The 23,450-nt window shown below is 43.6% G+C and overlaps 1 protein-coding gene across 3 annotated transcripts in view; it reads right to left on the bottom strand.

Annotated features, from left to right (window-relative positions):
• The window catches only part of grm3 (glutamate receptor, metabotropic 3), a 108,242-nt gene that overhangs the window by 34,612 nt on the left and 50,180 nt on the right, over positions 1-23,450 (bottom strand). For all 3 annotated transcript variants that reach the window (XM_079567806.1, XM_079567808.1, XM_079567807.1), the window contains exons 4-5: positions 15,199-15,468; positions 10,357-10,939 (exon numbers count right to left, since the gene is read on the bottom strand). In XM_079567806.1, the coding sequence (XP_079423932.1) occupies positions 10,357-10,939; positions 15,199-15,468 (853 nt within the window). The remainder of the gene's footprint in view (positions 1-10,356; positions 10,940-15,198; positions 15,469-23,450) is intronic.

Genomic DNA, 23,450 nt, shown 5'->3' with positions numbered 1-23,450 from the left:
AATAAAGGTTAACTTTTCATCTCCCGCAGCAACCGTTTCTTCTTCTCAGGGCCATGCGTAACCCTTCACAGCTCCGTCACAGCTCACCCCTTCAGTGCAGAGCAGCGAGAGGAGATAACTGCAACGACAACTAGAAGCACTCTCCAGCATCTTCTGATTCCACCAACATTTTTCATTTGTAAACTACAGCCAGAAAGTGAGTCTATGTGCATAAAAACACAACTTCACCTCTTTTGTAGTCTGAATACTATATATTCTGAATATAAAACATTTCCCCTCTGTGTGTACAGAGTTTATAAAGAGCTCAGACAGCTTTGCTTCAACCTGGTCCAGACAAAGCTAAGTTGTGACTGCCACACTCAAAGGGAGGCTGTTTCATATAAAAAAAATGACAAATGACAACAAAACAAGCCAGACTTAGCCTCATAAGCCGATCTTACGGAGTGAGTCAGTTTTGTCAAACAGCCCTGAGGTGATGTGGCACAGTCTTCTTCATTACTGACTCCTAATGCCACAGTGCCCTGGCTGATATACAGCTGATATAGAGCACATCAGGCAGACATGGTGAGACCTAAAATAACATGGTTTAGGAGATGCCTTACTGCCCCATTAGAGCTTGAGAATAGGTAACTGCTTCCTTCCTTCTGTCTGTCTGTATGCACTTGAAACACACTAGGCATTGAAAAGAACTGCTTTTTTGGCATTCTTGTCAGAGGCTCCCGCTGTCAGCCTGGGTTAACAGCACACCACACCCTATTTGCGCCTGGTTGTCAAAAGTAGATGTATTCTTTTTTACACTAATTCTATGGTTCCAGAAGGGTTTTCTGCACCGGTGCGCCTACGTATTGTCAATGATGATGGAGCAGAGCACAGCAGCAGGTTAGAGGAGCGAGTCTGTCTCTTTTCATAACTGTCCTGATCTTTAAATGCTGATCTGAGTTAATCCTCCCGCGCACTCTTTGAAAATGCCCCGAAAACAACCCAAAAGCAGGGTTCAGCGTCGATATCCATATTATACACTTATCATTTGTAGCTGTATACTCTTCTGGTTTAATGATGCAGAAGGGTTTGGGTTTAGACTATGAATTGGTGTAAAGTAGATGTAGTGGTGGGACGCGAGTTAATGATGGTAAGTAATTCATCACAATTAATCACATTTAAGCATCATTTATTTCGGGGTTGTAATTATTTTGGATGCTTCTTTGTGTTTTCCTTCTTTTGGTGGAGATGGGAGGCCTGTGTGATCATATCAAACACTTCAAACACAATCGCAGTTTAATATCTTTTGGAGAATGATCTTTTTTAAGGTTTGGGTATTGACCGAAAGGACAAGATCGCGAATACAAGCGGCCGAAATGAGTTTCCTTCGCAGGGTGGCTGGGCGCACCCTTCGAGATCGGGTGAGGAGCTCAGTTACCCGGGAGGAGCTCGGAGTAGAGTCACTGCTCCTTCACGTCGAAAGGAGCCAGCTGAGGTGGCTAGGGCATCTGTTCCAGATGCCTCCCGCGGGATGTGTTCCAGGCATGTCCTAGTGCAGGGGTCACCAACGTGGTGCCCGCGGGCACCCAGGGGCCCTTTGGGGCATGTCCAGTAGCCCTTGGGACTTTTTCTAAAGTGTAAAACACTTAATTTTCTTGAATCTAATTCTTAAAATTACAGTTTTTTTGGTTCTTGTGACTCAGTATGAGTTTAAAATGAAGCTATTTTAATATGATATGGGGTCAATATCCTATAAGTGAACGAACAGAGTACGTTTAAGTCTTTAGGATTTGTTTTTAACTGGTAGCCCTCGAATAACTTAATGCTCTTAAAGTAGCCCTCAGCTGAAATAAGGTTGGTGACCCCTGTCCTAGTGGGACAAGGCCTCGTGGAAGGTCCAGGACACGCTGGTGGGACTATGTCTCCGAGCTGGCCTGGTGTCGCCTCGGGGTCCCCCCAGAACAGCTGGAGGAGGTGTGCGTGGATCGGGAAGTTTGGGCATCTCTGCTGAGACTGCTGCCCCTGCGACCCGGACCCGGATAAAGTGGAAGAAAATGGATGGATGGATCTTTTTCTAAAACAAATTTATGTGGCTGACAGTAAAATGTTTTTGGCTTTACACCACGTTTGTTCCAAAGTAATATCTTACAGGAAAAAGGAAACTGAACAAGTGTCTGTGCCACTAATCACAATAAACCTTATTCAATTAATTAATTGTAATTTATCGGGAAAAAAAGTCCTATAGCATTAAGTTAACAAATAAATAAATCATGGCCGGTAATGGACAGGTGCACCAGTGCAACCAAGGAAAATATCTAGTCGCACCAATGAAATTAGGGTGGACTACTCTGACTTTTAACGTCCAGATGAAGTGATCGCCGATATGAGGTGACAAGACTATACTGGAGTATTACGGCTGGTGGACAGAAAGTTTGGTCTAAGAAGTTTAGCTGAAAAAATGTTTCAATAGAGCGCAGAAAAACAACGTGTGAAAATGTTTCTACATGTGTCACTTTTTTTCCCTTTCTTGTTTGGCAAATGTACCTCGTGATGATAAAAACAGCCTCCATCTGGTGGAAAATCTGTGACATTTGAAATTCTTGACGCTAATTTATGAAGAACGAGTGTTGAACGTGATGACAGCGCGCTTCCCCCACGCTCGCCACAATGTCGACTTCACAACTTAATGATGCAAATACATTAGAGTGAAAAAGGCTACACACTGGATGCCTTCATATTCATTGAAAAAGAATATGCAGATTACGCAATGTGGTAAATATTATGGTTTAGCCCTATTTGCACGGGATTAGAATTACAGACTGACGCCCTCGGCCGATCCATCTCATGCTCCCTGAACCGCTCTTTCACAATGTGAGCCTGATGAGTCCCGGCATTGTTATCTTGGAATATGCCTGTGCCATCAGGGAAGAAGAAATCCATTGGAAGAACCTGGTGATTCAGGTCATCAGCAGATCTCATATAGTGTTGATGAAGCTAGACCTGAACAACTGCAGCGACCCCAGATCAGAACAGTTTGTCACATCCAGGTGGAGTTGTCATGATACTAAAACGCCAAACTTGAAAAAAAAACCTCAACACTGATTTAGATACCACGCCAAAAAAAAAGAATGTAATACGTAATACGAAGTCTAATTTGTTCTCTCTAATTCTTAAATTCATTATCAGCTGCAATACTCGGCGATTTAACCTATAATATAAAGTATTAACTGACTGGATTTGGCCCGTGATCATCATGTTCAACACTTTCTGTGTCGCCTTCGTGAACAGTGAACAGTCACTGCTGTCACACTCATAACAGTGCATTCATTTAAAACAACAATGTTTCAAATGCACCTTTAAAATGCCTGCAAGTGAGTCCAGTACAAACAGTAAATGTGTAACTGTACAGTTGACATTGATATCATGTAATTTTGTAGAGAATTTTAAGACAAAGCGGCTTAATAGAGTTTGGGAATGTGATGTCATATCGCTAAGCATCATGGGATTGGCAGCAATGATAAGCTAATGGAGATTTTAAAAGGTAAAATACTGGAGTTATTGTTCACATTAAAACACTTAGACACCACAGTGAGTTAGATGTTATTTACCAGCAGTAACTCAACAGCTAACGGAGTTGTTCCACGGCTTTTTTTCTCCACTTTTTAAACAGTTTTTAGCTAATGTTAGTGTATGGAAAATGTATGCAAACAGCTGAAAAGGTGGCGGATCTCCATGGTCACAGTGGTATTTTCCGAACTCTCTTGGTGCGTTCATGTGGTCCTCGGGAACTCTGAACTGCTGGGGAATTCATGTGAACGCTTGCTCAACTGGGGAAAACAAGTCAAGATGAACTTCCCGACTTCCGCACCGGACAGCGGAAATCAGCTGATTTGTTCTTTTATCGTCTAACATGAGCTTTTAAGTTAAACACTGCTACTTTTTCGGGTTTAGTGTTAGCTGTCGTCATCCTCGTAGTGCGAGTCAGACGACTGACATCAACGCTAGCAAAAATGAAACTTACGTGAAATTTTTTTAAACTAACAAACCGATGTTTAGCTTTTGAGATGCTAAGAACACATTTGAATGATAAAGGTTTTTATTTGATGACGTCAAAATCCCCTCTTTGCCACATAAAAACCACATGAACACAAACCAACAATGACGTCACATCTCGAGCACCCCGGTCCACATGAATGTATATCCAATGCTAACTGATACATGAAAACAAATGGAAGCGGCTACTAGGGATGTCACGGTTACCGGTGTAGCGGTAAACCCCGGTGGATTACCACGCCCGCGGTTTAGGCAAAGTGAGCCTTATGAGCCGCCGTCTCATCTGCTGAAGTTGCCGCGCAGGCGCCTCTGTAGCTACAACCAAAACAAAACTTTCTCGAAGCTGGAATCATGTCCGACACGACAGCGCAGGATCTATCAGCCTTCAGAGAGGACCAAGCACATTTTGGGTATTTTTAGAAAGCTGAAGGACTACCTCCGCACAATGGCACAATGCGTTACGGGGCTCCGGGTGGCAGATTGCAATACATTCACTTTCGTATTATGAATTTAATAATGATCACTGTCTGATTTTCCCAAATCTGCAAAGCGAAAGCTCACAGGAAGGACACAAACTGAGAACAATTTTCCTGATATAGATGGTTTATCTTGTTCAAAAATATTCTTCTTCGTTTCTGGCGCTATAAATAGTACATGTAATACCCTCGAAACGATCAACAACACATCGTTATAGTTCCTTTACTTTGATATGAAAAGTTTTTGAAACGATTTCAGTTTGTGTAGGACTATCAATGCTTTCTGAACATATTAACACACATTAAAAAAAATACTGCAATAATACCGAAAACCGTGATAATTTTGGTCACAATAACCGTGAGGTAAAATTTTCATACCGTGACAGCCCTAGCGGATACGTTAAGCTGTGCATAGGAATGAATGGGCTGCAAAGCTAACGTTAGCCACACTCGCCAATACGACAGTTTTTTATCAAAATGTCTGCTCTTTTCAACACGGTCCAGCAGCAGTAGTCATATCTTCATTTTGACAATGGATGCATTTAGTTTTAGAACTTTATCCAAGGTTTTTGTAACATTCAGAGAGGCATTTAGCTCGAGTAAAAGCAGTGCACACTGGCTATGTGAGCGGAGCAGCAGGAGGGGCAGCTTCGCACTAAACCGGCATCCAGAGCAAAGGACAGAAAGTATCGATCCCTGCTCAATCACGAATATTTTAGCATCAAAGTTTCAAGTTTAAAAAAGTACTTTAAAGCAGATGCAAATTCACTTTTAAACACATTAAAACAATGTTCGCTTCCATTAAACTGACAAATTGATTTACCTGGGACTAGAATTAGCCGAGGATCTTTGTCAAATTACCACATATTCCAAATTACCAACATGGCAGAATCGCACAGGCAAAGAAACTCCGAGACCTCAGAAAACTTTACTTCAAATGATGAATGAAATATTTATCACTGCAACACAATCTGCTTTATAGTGTGTAGTTACCAACGTCTCTAAAAAATGTGCTGCAAATTTATCATGCAATTTATTATACAGTGAGAATCCTCCAAATCTCCTGCTTTGACGACAAATTTTCCATTATTTGGGTGTTTTGACAATCCATGCAGGAAGCATCAAACACTTTAAGGGATTCAAACAAATAAATGCGTTTCCTTTCCATTTGCGCCGCGGTTAAGCTGTTGTTCTCGCATATGCTCTTTGACAAATATACGTTTCCGACGCACAAGGCGCCATCTGGCACAAAGTCTGGAGAGTGCTAAGATTATGACGGCGCTTTAATTTATGAGCTACAAGTGTCGAAACGTGACAACGGCACGCCTTCCCCCCACCACCTCCCTGTCACTGAAAACAGATTCACTTTGAGTTTTACAAGAAAAGTTTTTGACAAAATCATCATGAGCCAAAATTCTCTGATTTAGCTTGGAGAATATTTACATTAAGAAAAGTCTATGATTACAACTGTACGGCTAATACTACTTCTTCTTCCGACTGGCTCTTTGACGGAACAGGCCACCATTTTTACATACATATGTTTTTACCTGAGCTTAGACGAATTAATGTGTACCTGTCTGGTCTTTGTGCGTGCGCTCAGTCACGCACAAAGACCAAAGATGTTGTTAGCATTTGGCCTCTCCCAGCATATTCCTGTAGCTCCAAACGGGGTGAAGTTAGAGGCGACCAAGCTCTTCCACGGGCACAAAGACCAGACAGGTACGCATCAACTTGTCTAAGCTCAGGTAAGAACATATCTCAAAATGGGAAAAACGGTGGCCTGTTCCTTTAAAGTTAAAACGGTTCGAACTGGATCTCCATTGTGAAAAGAGCCTAAAGATGACTTGTCAGCCTCTTTTTACTAGTTGTGACGCGAGATTTAATGCACAGACATTTTTTGTGTGAATATCAGTAATTTTAGATTATTTTGATTTAAAAAGTGTGCCTTTTATTGATATTGAGTGTGTGCCTTAGATATTGTGAGGTATCTGGCTGGCTTTGCATCCCAAAGACTCCAAAGAGCTCCAGGTAAAGAGCCATAAATCCCATCACTAATGTCAATCCAAAAACAAAGACTGAATGGATTCCACTCTGGAACCTAGCTTGGAAAACTATTGTTTACAGACCCCCAGAGCGCCAGATTCATGTGGATGACATGCCGGATCAATAAAATATTTTTAGTCCTGAGCTTGACTCCGTGTGGATGGAGTTTGAATCAAAAGCGTTGCCAGTGTGGCTCATCAAGCTTCACTAACCCGACTTGGGAAAACATATTCTCTTTAAATAGCAATATTGTAAGCATACATTTTCTTATTAGGAAACGCCTGGAAGCGGCACCTTAACGTGGTGGAGGGGTTTGAGCACCCGAATGATCCTGGAGCTCTGTTCTCGGCGGCTTCGTGCCCCTGGTAGGGTCTCCCGGGGCAAACAGGTCCTAGGTGACGGGTCAGACAAAGAGCGGTTCAGACGCCCCTTATGAGAGGCCAACAGGCCCGGTTAGCATCGTGAGGCCGTCCTTCTGGGGACCCACTACCTGCAGAAGGAGCCATAAGGGGCTGGTGCAATGTGATTTCACAACCCGGAAACAGACAAGTGGAAGAAAATGGATGGATGGTTGGATGGATGGATGGATGGATGGATGGATGGAGTCTTTATATTTCTGTTTATGTCACAAACATTTCGTACACATGGCAGGTCAATCAAATGCGTGTGAATGGGCCTTTATATGTTGTAAAGAATATAAGTTCCATGCCGTTTGACTTTATAGCCTTTACAACACTGTGCCCGCATCAGCCGCAAACCTCACCAAGATACGTCTTCATCTACCAGAAATGGACTTCAGCTAATAGAAATAACACCCACAAACTTTCTTCAAACTGGCAACACGTTTAAGTGCGCACTCTCCCCAAAACTCTCCCCAACTTTCTGAGCAGCCCAACTCGAACGCAGCCTCTGTGTAAATAAGCCAGTTTCACACCTCAGCCTCTCTTCTCCATAAAAAGCACCTTAAACCTGCCTTTATAGCGCTCTCCGTCTGTGCGCGCTGTCACCCACCGCTCATCATTTCTGCAAACTCCACTCCGCTCCAACATTCCTCCCTTCCTTTCCCCCCTTCCATCCCGCCGCAGCTTTCGCCTCTTTAGATACGTCTCAGAAATTAAGGTGAAATTTTCAAAGGCATCACTTCATTCTACCTTTTTTTTTTCTTCTCCCTTCTACCTTCCTTATCTTTCAGCTTCCCCCCAATTCCACCCCAAACTGCGCTGTTTTGATGCCTGCGGTCACGCTTTTTTTTGGGAGGGGGGAATAAGCCCCTTTTTCCTCAAACCTGTGTCAGTCCGCCCCCTCCTGCCAAACGCTGCGAGATTTATTTATAACTTCCTTCTTTTTTTCATATGCCATCTGTCAGTCAAGGCTACCCGATGTCTCCTCAACTGTTCGCTTTCTCCCTGCTCTCCAGACGCCGCCGACGTACTGAGGTGGAGGGGGGGCGGCGGCTATTATAACACACACAATCTCATTACCGCAAAGAGGCGAGCGGATACGGCTCTGCGGATTATGCGCTTACAAGCGAGCCCCCCGTTCCTCAAAAGCGACTTGTCAATAATCGCGCTCGGGTAATAGGTGTCAATGGAAGCTTGATGACAATACACTACAGCAATTAAGGGGGATTTCCGCGTGTGTCGAGAGGTTTGGGGAGCCTTTTGAAGGACAGAAAAAAAAAAAAAAAAAAGACAGTGTAGTGAACATGACAGGACTGTTAACAAGCTCAGGCGCTAACAACCCGCTCCGGCTCACGGCTGGCTGCGATTCTCCAGACCGGATTCCCGCAACATGTCTATTCAGCCGCGGCTGCACCGAGGGTCTATCCGGGTTGCATTCCGGCTCAGGCATAAGGAAAGGCGCTTTCGACACGCAAACGTTCAGGACAATGCGTGAAATGTAAATGAACGTGTGATGCAATGCTTGGCACATCCCGGTGAACACTAATCCTCTCTTAACTTTCCGCAGATTAACAACACCTTCATGGTCACCTCCTAATTTCCCATTGAAAGGGAGGAGCGGGAGCTTATGGAACCCTTCCTCACAACAAGTTTTTTCCGCAGTGTTCGTGTCTGCGGGAAGACCGGTCGTGCTCTATAATTGTCGCGTCGCCCGCAAAACGCCAGAGCAGAAGTTTCTTCTGAAGCATCGCTGTGTTGTTCTTTATGACCTCTCACCGCTGATTAGCTGGATTCAGAGCGCTATCTGTTGATTCCGCACTATCTGCTGCACCGTCCTTTCAATGTGCAGTTGTTCCTTTTAATAATAGATATTTTCATTCGTGCAACCTAATGATTTGTGCAGTGGATTATCAACTTACCAAGCATAGTAACAATAGGGGTGTGTATTGCCTGTGTCGTATCCTGATACATAGGTCGTGATGTGATACGATATAGCCCGATTATGGAGTATTAGACGATTATTTTACTACTTTGGCAACAGCTAATCAGTAAACTAGTACACATCTATCGCTTCTGTCTGTCTGTCTGTCTGTCTGTAATTAAACTTAAAATGTGAAACTAACATATGATAGACTCATTACATGCAAAGTGACATATGTACAGCCTTTGTTTGTTATAATTGTGATGATTGTGGTTTATAGTCCATTTTCAAAATATTCTTCTTTTATGAGTTTTTAATTTGGTTTTTTTACAAGCGGGGCCATTATAATCAAATAAATAAAATGATATCAAATAAAGACTATACATATGTCACTTTGCATGTGATGAGTTGATCATTAGTCTCACAGTTTAAAGGGACTATATGGAGTTTAAAAATGTTAAAATTAAGTATTTTCCTCCCCCTACATGTTCCAGCAATGTCCTAATGTGTAGAATGATCCCAGACCTGTTCATCACAACTGCCTCTAAATTCTGCACTGTGTTACTTCGGGTCCGAATTGCCGTCATGCACGAGCTTAATATGGAAGGTGCGGTTACACGTATGGCCTGAGGTGGGAGTAGTGAGTATAAAATGGCTAACTTGCGTCTACCCCCTTTAAGTTGAATAACAGAAATGAATGCACTTTTTAACAAGATTCTAATTTTCCAAGTTTTGCCAGTTTCGCTCAAACACGGGGAATTCAAAACCTTGTCTACTCCACAACTAGCGTCACTCATCTCTCTGTGGCTCATCTGTGCATTAGATCGGGGACATAATGGCATCACCGTGACTTCACCACCTCGACACAAGTTTAACATACTGTAAGCCTGCTGTACTTGCTTTCCCCTCGGCTTTGCTTTGTCCCGTAATAAAATGCTACAAAGATAAATCCATTTTGCATTGTTGTGTGGTAAAAACAACACGCCAAAACATGGTGAAGTGGAGAAAGTAAGGGGATTGCGGCAGTACAGAGCAAAAGCAACAAAAGCACAAAGCTGGTGGCTCTCGTAATAATCCAGGTCTGTGTCTTTGCTCAAAGTGCCTCGGAGCATCTCAACTCCTCCTCCTCCATAGTCAAACTTTTGCAATGTTTCTCTAAACTCACATGAGATTCTATTGTTGCTCAAGCAGGCTGCACGGTGCACTGCCATCTAGTGGGGGGGAGTAAAAGAGCAGGACCAAAGAGAGGCGCTGCAATATACATTTCCCCCCAAAATAGATGTGTAAATATTATGCGACAAACTTTGATTTTCCATCATTTCGCAAACTGACAGGGAGACGCTGAAGGGAGGCCTGACAGGACCATCAGCTTCACACATCTTGGACGACGTGGATCCAAGTCATTTCCCGCTCCCCTCTCCAAATTTCAAACGCTTAGTTGTGTTTTAGCAGCGGATTGCACAGAGGAGTTTGGCGGTCTTACCTGAGAAGGTGACATTGAGGATGAACTCGCGGTAGAGCCGTCGCCCGTCCAGGGCCTTCATGGCGTCGCACAGATGGGTGGAGTTCACGCATAAGCTCCGGTGCATGTTGTGCAGCGCCTGAGCCATGGCGTAAACCGCATTGATAACAAACATGATTTTGGACTCTGGCTCGAAAGTGCTCTTGTCTATGATCAGGTCTTTGCCACAGGGGGGCAGGTGCTTCTCTCCGGCCAAAGAACACTGAAACCTCTGCTCCCAAAACTCCTTGAACCAGGGATTTCGGTGGTTCCGGTGCGGGTTCAGATTCAGGAAGTACTGGTTGAACTCCGGCACGTGATTGGCCGTCAGCTCGAGCGTGATGGCCCCCTCCGCGGTGACCTCGTTGCCCTTGACGATGCTCTCCTGCGCCCCCCAGCCGTCGCTCGCCACCCAGATGAAGGAGGTGTTGAGGCGGGCGGCGGCGGCGAGCAGCTCCCGGGCGTCGTCGCTGCGCAGGAAGAGCACAGCCACGCGGGCGTTGGGCTTCTGCAGCAGCTGACGGATCACGGCCTCGTACGACTTCTTAGCGTTAGAGCGCCCCACCTGGATGCAACGGGGAATACAGGAGGTTATACATGTGACGTCAATAAGAGCAGTCAAAGTAACGTGCACCAGTGGATTTCAAACAAGGTTGGTGTATCACTCAGGGTCATCTGTAATGTCAGACTTTCATTTTGACTAGACATTACATTGAATGCTTTAGAGTTTGTCTGGTTTTCACATGGCGGAGCAGAGGTGTGTGTTCTTCCCGTAGTTCCAGTGTCCCCCACCACTAATAACATGTACAATAGGCCCGGAAAAAAGAGAACGCAACTGTGGGACAATGGGTGTAAATTAGCCAATGGCTGCAAACTGCCTTGGCGTGTTCACGTGTTCATTGACATGCACTGTTTTGACCAGATAAACAAAAATACTTGGTTTACACCCAGTCTTGACTCAATTGAAGTCTATTTCATACCCAGTTTAGTCCTGATTTGATAATATTAAGATAGACTGCTATTTGTTTATGGTCAATTACATTATTGACATGAAGTCGAGAGAGAATCCATGTTTGCGTATCAGATTCCTCCAACACAGCATGTTCCTTAAAATCATCTATCTTCGCTGTGAACTCCGCCCTCCCGGATGGACAGAGCAGCAACGAGCCAATAAGGTTCTGCCAGACCTGTCACTCAAACTCATTGCTTAAACTTTTGAAGTTGGTTTGGATTGGTTGGTTGGTAAAGTCTCTAACCTCGCGAATGTGCGATTGATTGAACACTGCAAACATATCTGCGTGCGGTGTTTAGACTGTTCCTTGTCTTGGAAACACCACATTGACTTCATCTGTAAAAAGACAAAGCAAAGAATATATTTCCTCCGTCGCCTGCGGTGTTTCGGAGCGTCTCGTCAGGAGCTTCTTCTGTTCTTCACTTCTGTGATTCTCAGTGTCCTGCAGTACTGTAGAACCTGTGTACTGTACAACCTGAGTGTACTGCAGTACTGTAGAACCTGAGTGTCCTGCAGTACTGTAGAACCTGAGTACTGTACAACCTGAGTGTACTGCAGTACTGTAGAACCTGAGTGTCCTGCAGTACTGTAGAACCTGAGTGTACTGCAGTACTGTAGAACCTGAGTGTCCTGCAGTACTGTAGAACCTGAGTGTCCTGCAGTACTGTAGAACCTGAGTGTCCTGCAGTACTGTAGAACCTGAGTGTCCTGCAGTACTGTAGAACCTGAGTGTCCTGCAGTACTGTAGAACCTGAGTGTCCTGCAGTACTGTAGAACCTGAGTGTCTTGCAGTACTGTAGAACCTGAGTGTCCTGCAGTACTGTAGAACCTGAGTGTCCTGCAGTACTGTAGAACCTGAGTGTCCTGCAGTACTGTAGAACCTGAGTGTCCTGCAGTACTGTAGAACCTGAGTGCCCTGCAGTACTGTAGAACCTGAGTGTCCTGCAGTACTGTAGAACCTGAGTGTCCTGCAGTACTGTAGAACCTGAGTGTACTGCAGTACTGTAGAACCTGAGTGTCCTGCAGTACTGTAGAACCTGAACCAATCTGGACTGAAACACTTGATTAAAATCTGCTCAAAGATTGTAGGACAGCCCCTGGATGGACTGTACGAGGCTGCGTACCAAAACAACACTTTACGCTATCTATCTATCTACACAGTAATATCAATCTGGAAAGGCTTTGGTTTAAATCGTTTGTGAAAAGGATGGACTTTTTTGGGATATTTGCTGCTGATTGGATCAAGCGCACCTCGTATTAGTCAATCACAGCCCGGTTTCAAAATGTAGGCACTAAAGCCATAAGCAATTTACTTTTTAAGAATGTCTGTAGTAGCGTCTCGTGTTTTTCTGCAGTTGTCATCTTATTGAAAAAATTATTTTGTTGGGAAAAAGTGACAAAGTGGATCTGAGCCCGAACGTATCAGTTCAAGCCTTTTAAGGTGGGTTTTAAATGAGACTGAAAATTCTGATTTCCCCACAATCCAGTGTGCAGCGCTTGGTTATCAAGTCCACAAAGGATTCCATATTGAGCTTCCCGGTGCCGCGGGGTCACTACGGGTTGGTATTGCAACGATGTCAGCACATGACCCGCAATTTCTGCTTCTTCCATTAGGGCCTGGGAGGTTCTTTGGAAGGTCAAATACATTTCGTGAGGTAGTATTAGAGTCACATGGGTTGAGCGAGACGAACACACCTCTGCAAACAATTGGATGTTCCGCTGTATACAACAGATTCTGCATTTCCAAATAACAATTCACTTATCTGGGGTTTTACAAATCTGCCGTCGCCGCCCTGCTCCTGGCTAAATCCAATACAAATCTGAGCGTGATTGCGGCTGATACTTGCTCCCTCCGTTCTCCTCCTCGCTGATAACGCGGGCGCAATATAAAGCGCATTTGTGTTAGATCCGACAGCGAGACCGAACGCGCACATTTAACACGCTTAATCTGTTAGCCGCGCCGCTCCCAGCCATACATCAACATCTCCATGCGCGCTTCTTTCAATTTGCCATCTCCCTCTGAGCAATGTTATTTTAAATCCGCGCAGATCGGGCCGGCAGATACCTGCGCTCATCGGATTACGCGTTCGGTTCCACGCCTCACCTTTTCTCTCACTTCTGTATGGTTTTATTAATTGCGACACGGAACAAACAGCATCGAGGCGTGACGTGGAAAGGGCAGGAAAGGAAATATGATGGAAGTAACTACACGAAAACTTGCTTGCTTAGGAGGATTCCTTGGGATGGCTGTTTTTCAGATGTGCATGTGTGAATTCCTTTTTGGTGCCCAAACTTCTTCCTAACTTTCCTGACTCATTCCTGAAATCTTCACAGGGATGAGTTTAAAAGGGAGTTTCACAACTTTCAGGGAGTGGAGTGATTTCGTTACAAAACCAGGCTAATTGTTTGTTTTTAAAGGAATAGGCCACCGTTTTTACATACTGAGATATGCTCTTACCTCACTTTAGCCGAGTTAATATATCCCCGTCTGGTCTTTGTCCGTGCGCTCTGCCAGGCAAACGGAGCACATACGCAGCCTCTCCCACATGTCACATAGCTCCAAAAAAGCTCACGATAGAAGCTACCAAGCTCTTCCACGTGTTCCCTATTTCAATAAAGTTACGTGAAGTGTTTTCATGCGAAGTATATTTACACAGAAATGTAGCATGTCGATTTTATAAGCAAATATAAAGGGGCACTATATTGTGAGGCGTAATGATACGAGGAGTAAAATGTCCACGCAGTAACTCCTAAAGACTTCCCCCGCTCACTTCCGTCAATAACCTTTAGGAGTGTATGTGCTCCGTTTGCCTGGCAGAGCGCACGGACAAAGACCAGACGGGGATATATTAACTCGGCTAAAGTGAGGTAAGAGCATATCTCAGTATGTAAAAACGGTGGCCTATTCCTTTAAGCATCGGTGCTACTTCCTGGTTTACAATCACCACACTCAGACTGTACAGCACTACTGTGAAGTAACTGATGTGCAATAACTTCTATGAAAAACCACATGCAGTAACCTCTGCATCATTGTCACTTTATCAATCACCTGCACTGTGACTGCTTTAACATTTACTGTAGATACTTTCATTATCGTATAGGAACAGGCCACCGTTTTTGCACACTGAGATATTTTCTTACCTGAGCTTAGACGACATGATGTGTACCTGTCTGGTCTTTACGTGTACGCTCAGTCACGCAAAAAGACCAAAGATATTGTTAGCATTTAGCCTCTCCTACCTCTATGGACCCAAACGGGGGTGAAGTTAGAAGCGACCAAGCTCTTCCACGTTTTCCCTATTTAAATACCGTTACATGAGTTGTTACATGATCCAAGTAGAGTTAAACAAAATTAAACATGTTGATTTTCAAGTGGATAAAAAGGTACTGTACTGTAAGTCGTAATAACACCTTTGGAGCACTTCGACGCCGTTGTTTGTGTAACTATACTTGGATTGTGTACTTAGATACTTTAGATCAGTGATGTAGCATAACTGATCTAAATGGATATTTGGGTCTAGGGCTAATTTCCATCTGTCGTTCTAAAAGTCCAAGGTCGATTTTGCAGGATATGCCTATGGTTCTGTTATGGTTAGCTTTATTCAGACATGTTTGAGAAATTCCAAGAACGGACCTTGCTTTCTTCCATACATAAGGTTGAAAATGTAAACACCAAAGCAAGTGCATAAATCAAGGGTATCCAACCTCTCCTCCTTGAGTGACCTTTTACAAAAACAGATTCCAGAGAACTTCTTTACCGACATAATCCTAAGGTGTTTTGCAAAATGCCATGCCAGTATATCGCACTGCACCTTTTCTGACGTAGCGATGCAGATGTTCCTCATGCGTGCTTCATGCTCAAAGGCCTCGATGCCGGTCTCGCCGTAGTCTCCCTCCGAGGCCACCGTAGACACGTAGGTCCAGTTGAAGTAGCGCAGGATCTCAGCCATGGCTTTGGCCTGGTAGAAGTCCGGTGGCACGGTGCGGGCGAAGTAGTCATAGCGGGTTTTGTCGCTAAGTTTGGCGCTGGTGGAGGCGTAGCTGATCTGTGGGATCTGGAAGAGCCTGAGGAGATTGGCAACCTGCAAGACACAGAGAAAAATGGTGAGGAAGAGGTAGAACGCCCAGGTTTGTTCAATATAAGGTCCATCAAAGGAACCAACTGGATTTTCTTGACTTCTTGACGTTGAAGAAGCTACATGTTTCACAAAATCCACTTCCACATCAGTTTGACTTAAAAATACAAAATCCCATATTCCTGTGTTAGCCTGGCCAGCCAGACCACATGCTTTTCCTATTGTTTACAAAGACCTGTATCTGGTATCAGGGGCGATTTATTTGAATTCCCAATGGGTGCGGCATGCGGCGTATTTTGTAAACAAGGAAGTTAGAGGCTTACTATGTATCCACCAGAAGAGCAGAGACAAATGCGAACGATCTACATTGTTTTTGCCACAAAAACGTAAGCATAAAAAGGGGTCATTACCAATATTCCGTTTTTAAAAGTAGAAGAAATCAGAATGAATGCCCAACAGCTGTTTCAGTCAATGTACAGTGGGGAAAAAAAGTATTTGGTCAGTTTCACATAGACATTCTATTGGATTTTGGCGAAATACTTTTTTTCCCCACTGTACGTTTGGAACAGGACAAAAACTTAGTTGACGATAAGAAGAAAATCCTCTTAGAGAAGATGAAGTATGAACATCTGCTCAGGTACTTTTAACACATTGAGTGCCCGTATTATTACAGAACTAGACACTCTAATACACCTTATGTGTGATTTTGGTAGCTCTGTGATGAACAGAAGTGAAATAAGTGACAATCAAAAAACTTGTAGTGGTGTTGCGTTGACACGTCTCTCGCTCTCTGGAGTGCGTTTACAAAGCAGAGCGGCTTCCCATGGAAACATCGGAACAGTTGAGATTTTAACGTTTCTCTTAGTTTTTAAATGGTTACAATCGGTCCAACGACGGCTGAGAAACATCCTGTTAGATTCTTCAATCCGAGAACCAGGCTGTTTAAATGCATATGCGATTAGCGAAAGCGATCGATCTGGGGCAACACGCAACGTTTCAAAACGTGTCAACAATGTTGTTGTTGGAAATGTAATTGAAATGGAGATATTTACGCATTTGCCTCTTCCCATAATGTTAGTGTCCAAACAGAGGGGATAGAGAAGGAGAGAGGAGTTAATCGGAAAGGAGAGTGTTTCATAAAACACACAATATCTCAGTTTCTAGAAGAAGAAAAAACAGCTATTTTGACCAAAACTAGCCTCTGTTTAGCTTAGATTTCTCAGGAACCGAGGCACGTAGAATTAAACTGTTTCCACCTATGGAGAGCTTACAGTCTCCCCTTTGTGTCCTCATGTCTCCATTGCTATAACAGAATACGCTGTGGTGCTACAAATATCATGACAAACGGTCTGGATTGTTGGCACTCTCCAGCTAAATCCCCAAAATAATACAACATTCAAAGTGTTAAGAAAATATTTTAGTAGAGTAGTGACAAAGTGGTCTTTCATTGGATCGATATAAAACTTTCAGAGATTTGATTGGCTGTTCGCAAAGTTCCAGGCGGCCCTGCTTTTGAACAGAAACGAAAAGCAGAAGTGGAGCTGGCCTAAACCCCTCGATGGGAATCACTGAGAAATGTCCCTTCTCTTAAAAAAAAAGAAGTCATTTTCAACTCGTGTAGCTTTGAGACTTTCAACCGAACATGACAACCCCAATAAAAGCATTAAAAAAAAGTGATTATGAGACTGACAATCTTGACAGTGTTCTGCGACCCACTTGCACTCGGCCTCGACCCACGGGGGCCTCGCCTGTTTCCCAAACCTGACCCATGGATATCGATCATGTACCCTCAGCAATCCTGATTATGGCAATCCTCTGTGCGTGAAACACAAGGAACTAACACAAAGCTTTTTGGCCTGACTCATGCATTAGTTATGGCCATGATGAAGTCTATATAATATTCCCTTTTAGCGCTGATCGGGGGCCCGTTCCAGCGCGCTCATTATCATTTTAGTCACGCGCGCCAACGCTAACATTGGCTGCAACCCTAGCGCTCGGGTATTCGGCGGCTGTAAACACCGAGCCACTCCGCCGGATCCTCGCTCTAATCCCGTTAGCCCGCATCATTCCGCCTTTTTTTCCTCAGGTCTCATTCAGAGCCCATTGATGACTTGTTTTGACAACATGTTGCAATCTCCTTAGCGGAGTACCGTGACAGAGGGCTAAAACGGGTGAGCGGTGGAGGATGTGGCGTTTAAAAAAAAAAAAGATGCTGGCAGGTGAGGTAAAGGTTGCGAAAGGTCAAAGTGAAGTAGGGAGGCGGAGGGTAACCGGATTGATGTCGGCAACAAAGGAGAGTGTGTTGGCGTGGAGGACTATGAAGGATTATGGTCATTTGAAAACAATTGTAGGATAAGCTCCTCGTGGTTTAAATACGGCACTGCCACTAAAGCTGAGGCCGTGAACACAAGTCTGATGATAAGTGAACAAGGACCTCAAGAGTTACTAAGCAAACTGCTTTCAGTGTGGGGCTCATTCTCCTTTCTGATTGGATCTAGGGACTGGTCATGTTTATGAAAGAACTACTAAAAGTCTTAAATTTAGGCCGCATCGAAAAAGTATGAACAAGCTTAAGAACCTCCTTCTCTTAGGAAAAGGAGCTGTGATGGTTCCTTTGTCCGTGTCTCAGATCAAATGGCATTGACCTGTGGGGTTCCCCAGGGGTCAATTCTGGGGCCACTCTTGATCAATTTGTACATGCTTCCGCTAGGTCAATTAATGTCAGGAAACAATGTATCGTATTAGGCAGACAATTATGCAGACGATACTCAGATCTATGCTTCACCGACAGTAGGTGAACATGGGCCTGTAGATGCACTGTGTCACTGTATCAAACAGATTAGTGTGTGGAGGCAAAATAACTTCCTCCAGTTAAATACAGATAAAACTGAGATCATTGTCTTTGGGCCACAAAAACACCGAGAGGTTGTTATTGGTCATCTTGAAGCTCTTTCACTGGGACCCAAAAGTCAAGTTAGAAATCTCGGGGTAATCATGGACTCAGACCTGAATTTTAACGGTCATATTAAGTCCATTACATCAGTGGCCTATAACCACCTAAAAACATTGCCAAAATAAAAAACATAGTGTCCAAACCAGACTTTTATGCATTTGTCTCCAGCCGGTTAGACTATTGCAACGGCCTGTTCACTGGCCTTTCTAAACGAGTTGTTAGACAACTGCAGTACATTCAAAATGCTGCGGCTCGAGTCATGACCAAAACCAGGAAATATGACCACATTAGTCCAGTGCTCCCGTCTCTGCACTGGCTTCCTGTTGCTCAGAGAATAGAGTTTAAAACAGCCCTGCTTGTGTATAAGTATAAGTCCCTTCATTGTCAAGCACCAAAGTACATCAGCTGTGTGAACCACCTCGGGCCCTGAGATCCTCAGGGAGGGGTCTCCTGGTGGTTCCCAGAGTCATAACCAAACACGGTGATGCTGCGTTTCAGGTTCATGCAGCAAAGGTCTGGAACAGCCTCAGTGAGGATCTGAGACAGGCCTCAACCCTGAGTATTTTAAGTCCAGGCTGAAAGGACACCTTTTTACTGCTGCCTATGGAGGAATTGTAACAAATGACTTGTTTTATTGATTTTCATTGTGTTTTTAGTGCTTTTTATTGTGTTTTAATGCTTTTTCTTATAGTTTTTTTTACTGTGTTTGGTGTTACTGTGAGGCACATTGAGTTGTCATGTACATTTAATGTACCATACAAATAAACTTGCCTTGCCTGCCTTGCCTTTAATACCTCCTTTAACAGAGGAACCTCGTGATGTTCCTCCATAAGGAGCTAGGAACAAAACACAAACCTCTGTGCGGCCACCCGAAGGTTTCCGAGCTCAGCCGATCTCCGCAGGAGAGTGGAATGATTGACAGTTTTGCTGAGTGACATTTCATTAAATAAAAACATTGTCCTAAATATATGAAAATATAAACCAGGTCATGCAGCTTTAGAGCCACAGCAGCATCTGGAAGTTTTTTTTTATTGGAAATCCATGAACTTATGGCAACATTACACACTTTTGTTTCCATTTTACAAGAACAAAACTTCATTTGCATAAGATCCGCTGTGAAAGCACAGACGCTAATGCAGCTGTCTGCGGTGAACTAAAGGACAGGATTTGCTTAAAATCAGTAATAATTGAACAGTGACGTTTATAAAGAGTTGTTTATTTAACACATCATTTTGACATTTGTGCAGTTGCTCAGATTATTTTGGTAATCACATACAATTTGTGAACTTTCCTAACCCTGTTCAGATTGTCCTGGCGGACAGAAGGGGCAGCTGAAGCTCCTGTTTATAACTGCAAAAGGTTCCTCAAGGTCGGCTTCAAAGGTTAAAGGAACAGGCCACCGTTTTTCCATACTGAGATATGTTCTCACCTGAGCTTAGATGAGTTGATACGTACATGCAAAACGACCAAAGATGTGGTAAGCATTTGGCCTCCCCCAGCATATTCCTATAGCTCCAAACGGGGGTGAAGTTGGAAGCTACCCCACTCTTCCACGGCCACGCTAAGGTTGTAGACTAGTGCGCTCTGTGAAATCTTCCAGCTCCAGACCTGACTCAGTAAGTGGGCTGGACACGGGCTGGACAGACACCCATGGCCACAGGTGAACCGTATCAAACTTTATCCTGCGAGGGGAAGGCGAGGTGTGGGTGAGCATGCGCTTTTGTTTAGATCATTTGATGCCACAGCCAGAGCGGGACCATGAGTATATTCTCTTTCTCTCGGGACTAACTCACAGTGGGATAAATTAAGTTTGTTGTTTGTCCCGTGAGAGCTGATGTAGCCTAAATGCTGAATGAAGTACATGAGGCAGCGCGATGTAAAGAAGGAAAAGATGATGAGGCTAAAAAGGGGAAGCAGTGCTCTTTACAGTCAGGGCCTCAGTTGACTTTTCTTCTTTTTTTTCTCTTTTTTTTTTTTACAAGCGATGCCCTCAAGCCACTGTCATTTGGCACATGAATGACAGTCTCGTCTGAACCAACGCAGTTCTTGCGCCAGGCGTAAGATCGGGGCTCATAAAACTTGAAACCTTGAAAAAACTCATTTGCCTTATCTCTTCAATAGGCGTTTAATTGTTGCACTGATTCAATGTTTCTTGATAGAGCTATGTGGCAGATTGAAAGTGAACTAATATTTTCTCATATTGGTGGAAATGTCTATATATATATTTTTGGGAAATTGAGGTGTGTTCCAGGCAACTGGTATCTTCCCCACTTGAAATTTACGATTTATGACCTCAGAGCGTTCCAGGTGATTAAACTCGTATGTAAACAAAACGGCTTATGCTAAAACAGTTAGCTTATACGATAAAAACATAATTCAGACCATGCTAAATAACATTATATAGAAGACTATGATCAAAAGTAACATTCACTGATGCAGCGGTTTTGTTTAGTTATCATTAGCTGTGCTCCTCCATTGGAGGCTGCCATTACTGTCTTCATCTTGCTTCTGAACTCGGAGCATTCTGGACAGCTCCGAGTTTACAAGTTGTAATAACGAGTTCCAAGGCATTTTTCAAGGTCGGAAATTTACCAGTTGCTAGTTTGCTGGAACACACCATTAGTTGCTCGTAGCACCTACAAATACATTTTCCAATCTTTTCCTTAAAGGTGCATTATGGAACGTTTCAGGCGGAAAAAAAACGTTGATATTTGTGCGTATTTGACCTTGTGGCTGTGTGAGTGATCTTTGCTTTCTTTACTTTCCATCACAGTGGTCTCTATGACACTCCAGGAACAATTGTTTTGTAACAGAGAAGGAGGCTACAATCTAAGAGGGAACTCAATTTTTAAACAACCCCAGATTCATAAAACCAAAAAAAGCTTTTGTGTATCAGTATGTGGAGTCAAACTATGGAATAACCTGAAGGGAGACCTCAAGGAATGTACAGACATTCATCACTTTAAAATACTTTACAAAAAGAAAGTTATGTATGAATACTTAGCCGAAGAAGGTATTATTGATACACAGTATATACTTATGTAGATTTCTTTGAATAGTACACTTTGGTTCCGTGACATATAAATTGTATATAAAATTATGTTTATATGTATTTGTCGCAAGCAAACAACGTTTATCAGTTATATTGATGTGTTTGTGAAAGGAAGCAACCACTGGAGGGGCTGGTGGTGTGGCGGTGGGTGATGGCAGGGTGGTGACTGGTCGTGTGGTGGTTGTGGCTGGTCCTGGGTGTGGTGGGGGGTGGCGTGGCGGCGGGCCGGTGACGTAGTGAGGTTGTTGTGCAAGGGGCGCTGTATCTTTCTACCACTAGGTTGATATGTTGCCACATGACGGAAAACAGAAGGAAAATTGAAGTGATTGGCACATTTGGTTGGAGAGCACAAGTTCAAGTATCGTCCCTTTGGATGGTTGAAAACTACAAGTCAATGTGCATTACTTGAATAATGTTGTAAAGAAAGAAGGAAAAAACATTAACAGAAAAAAAAAAGAAGTAAAACCAAACTATAAACAAATCGAACTTCTCAGATTGGTCACACTGACTGAACGTGGCGTCCTGTCTCTTGTTGGAGGGAGATTTGTGTTTCACTGGCTCGGCGGCTTTGGTGCGTTGCTGGTGTGTCGTTGCGTTGTCGTCCTGCTGCAGCTGGGATCGGCTGGATCGTTGTGCTGACTGTTGCCATCAGGTTGTTGTGCATTGCCCTGCCACCGGCTCCAACAACATTAATGTAAATATGATATCAACAGGGGTGGGAATTTATAAGTTATACTTCCTCCCACTCCTTTTCGAGTTTATGTACAGCATTATGTATATATGTAAGTATATATGTCATGAATGCATGTTAAAATGTCGCAAAAGCTGCACATGTTAATGTAAAAAATGGTGTAAAAAATGTATATATATTGTACATTGAACTCGGAATAAACAATAAACAAACAAAGATATTTGGTAAGTGGATCCGTCAGCAGTGAAAACCTTCCAAACAGTTGATCCTGGAGCGTCCTAAAGACCACCATAATGGAAAGTAAAGGCGCCATGCTGACCACTCATACAGCCGCTGGGTCACTACAAGGTCATAAACACACTACAGAAATATCAACTTTTGTTTTAGCATAAAAAGTTACATAATGCACCTTTAACAATATTTTAAAGGTTCTTACAGAGAGATTGTTTGATCTGCAATTCTTTGCCTAATTCATTGCATTTAATTTCATTTAATTTAATTTCTTTTTTTTTTTTTTTCTTTTTTTCTACAAAACTAAACAATATCCTCCAAGACCAAATCGTAGTAACTAATATCAACGAAATTAAAAATGAAACCTGGCTCTATCCGTGTTTTCGATACGTCAACCTCAGCATATCAAGCTGGAGGAATCGGACGCGGGACCTTCCTGCTGTGGGGAGAGGGTTCTAACAACATGCTGAGTCAAGTTTCACCTCCTCTCCAGCCCCTCATTCATGTTGTTTGCCTTTTTGCTTTCCTCACTTAACTCCCCCTTGAACCTTCCTAAACTCCTGACTCAACTTTCCTAATACAGTCCACACTGATCGAGGGAAAAGGAAAAAAAAAATGTTATTACCGCTCTTCAATGGGTCCGTATTCTGCTTCATTCTCCACAGCGAGCCTCCCTCCAAAAGCATGCAAAGGGCTGAATGCGCAAAGATAAAAAATGTAGAGAAATGGAATAAAAAGAACTACTGCAGAGGAAGAGGAGGCACTGTGTGGTTTTAAAGCTTGGGATGCTAGTCACACACGCGCGCCCGAGAAAAACCAGCATCGGCTATGTAAATGCCTTCAGGGGTCTGGAATTCAGTTGTGCATGGTTAAACATAAAATAATTCCCGATTACTTCATTTAAGCCGCAAAGGACGAAAGCGAGGCCCGAGCGGAGAGAGGGCGGCTTTCAGTAGCCATCGGAATGCGGATCACACCGAGAGAGTCTTGTAAACACACCAGGTATAAACAACGCGGGGGCACGGAGAGCGAGCGAGAGGCGGGAAACAGACGCAGCGGTG

The sequence above is a fragment of the Gobius niger genome (assembly GCF_951799975.1).
Source record: "Gobius niger genome assembly, chromosome: 12".
In the NCBI taxonomy this organism is placed as follows: Eukaryota; Metazoa; Chordata; class Actinopteri; order Gobiiformes; family Gobiidae; genus Gobius; species Gobius niger.
The sequence above is the reverse complement of the archived record's forward strand: the minus strand, read 5'-3'. Positions and strand labels throughout refer to the sequence as shown.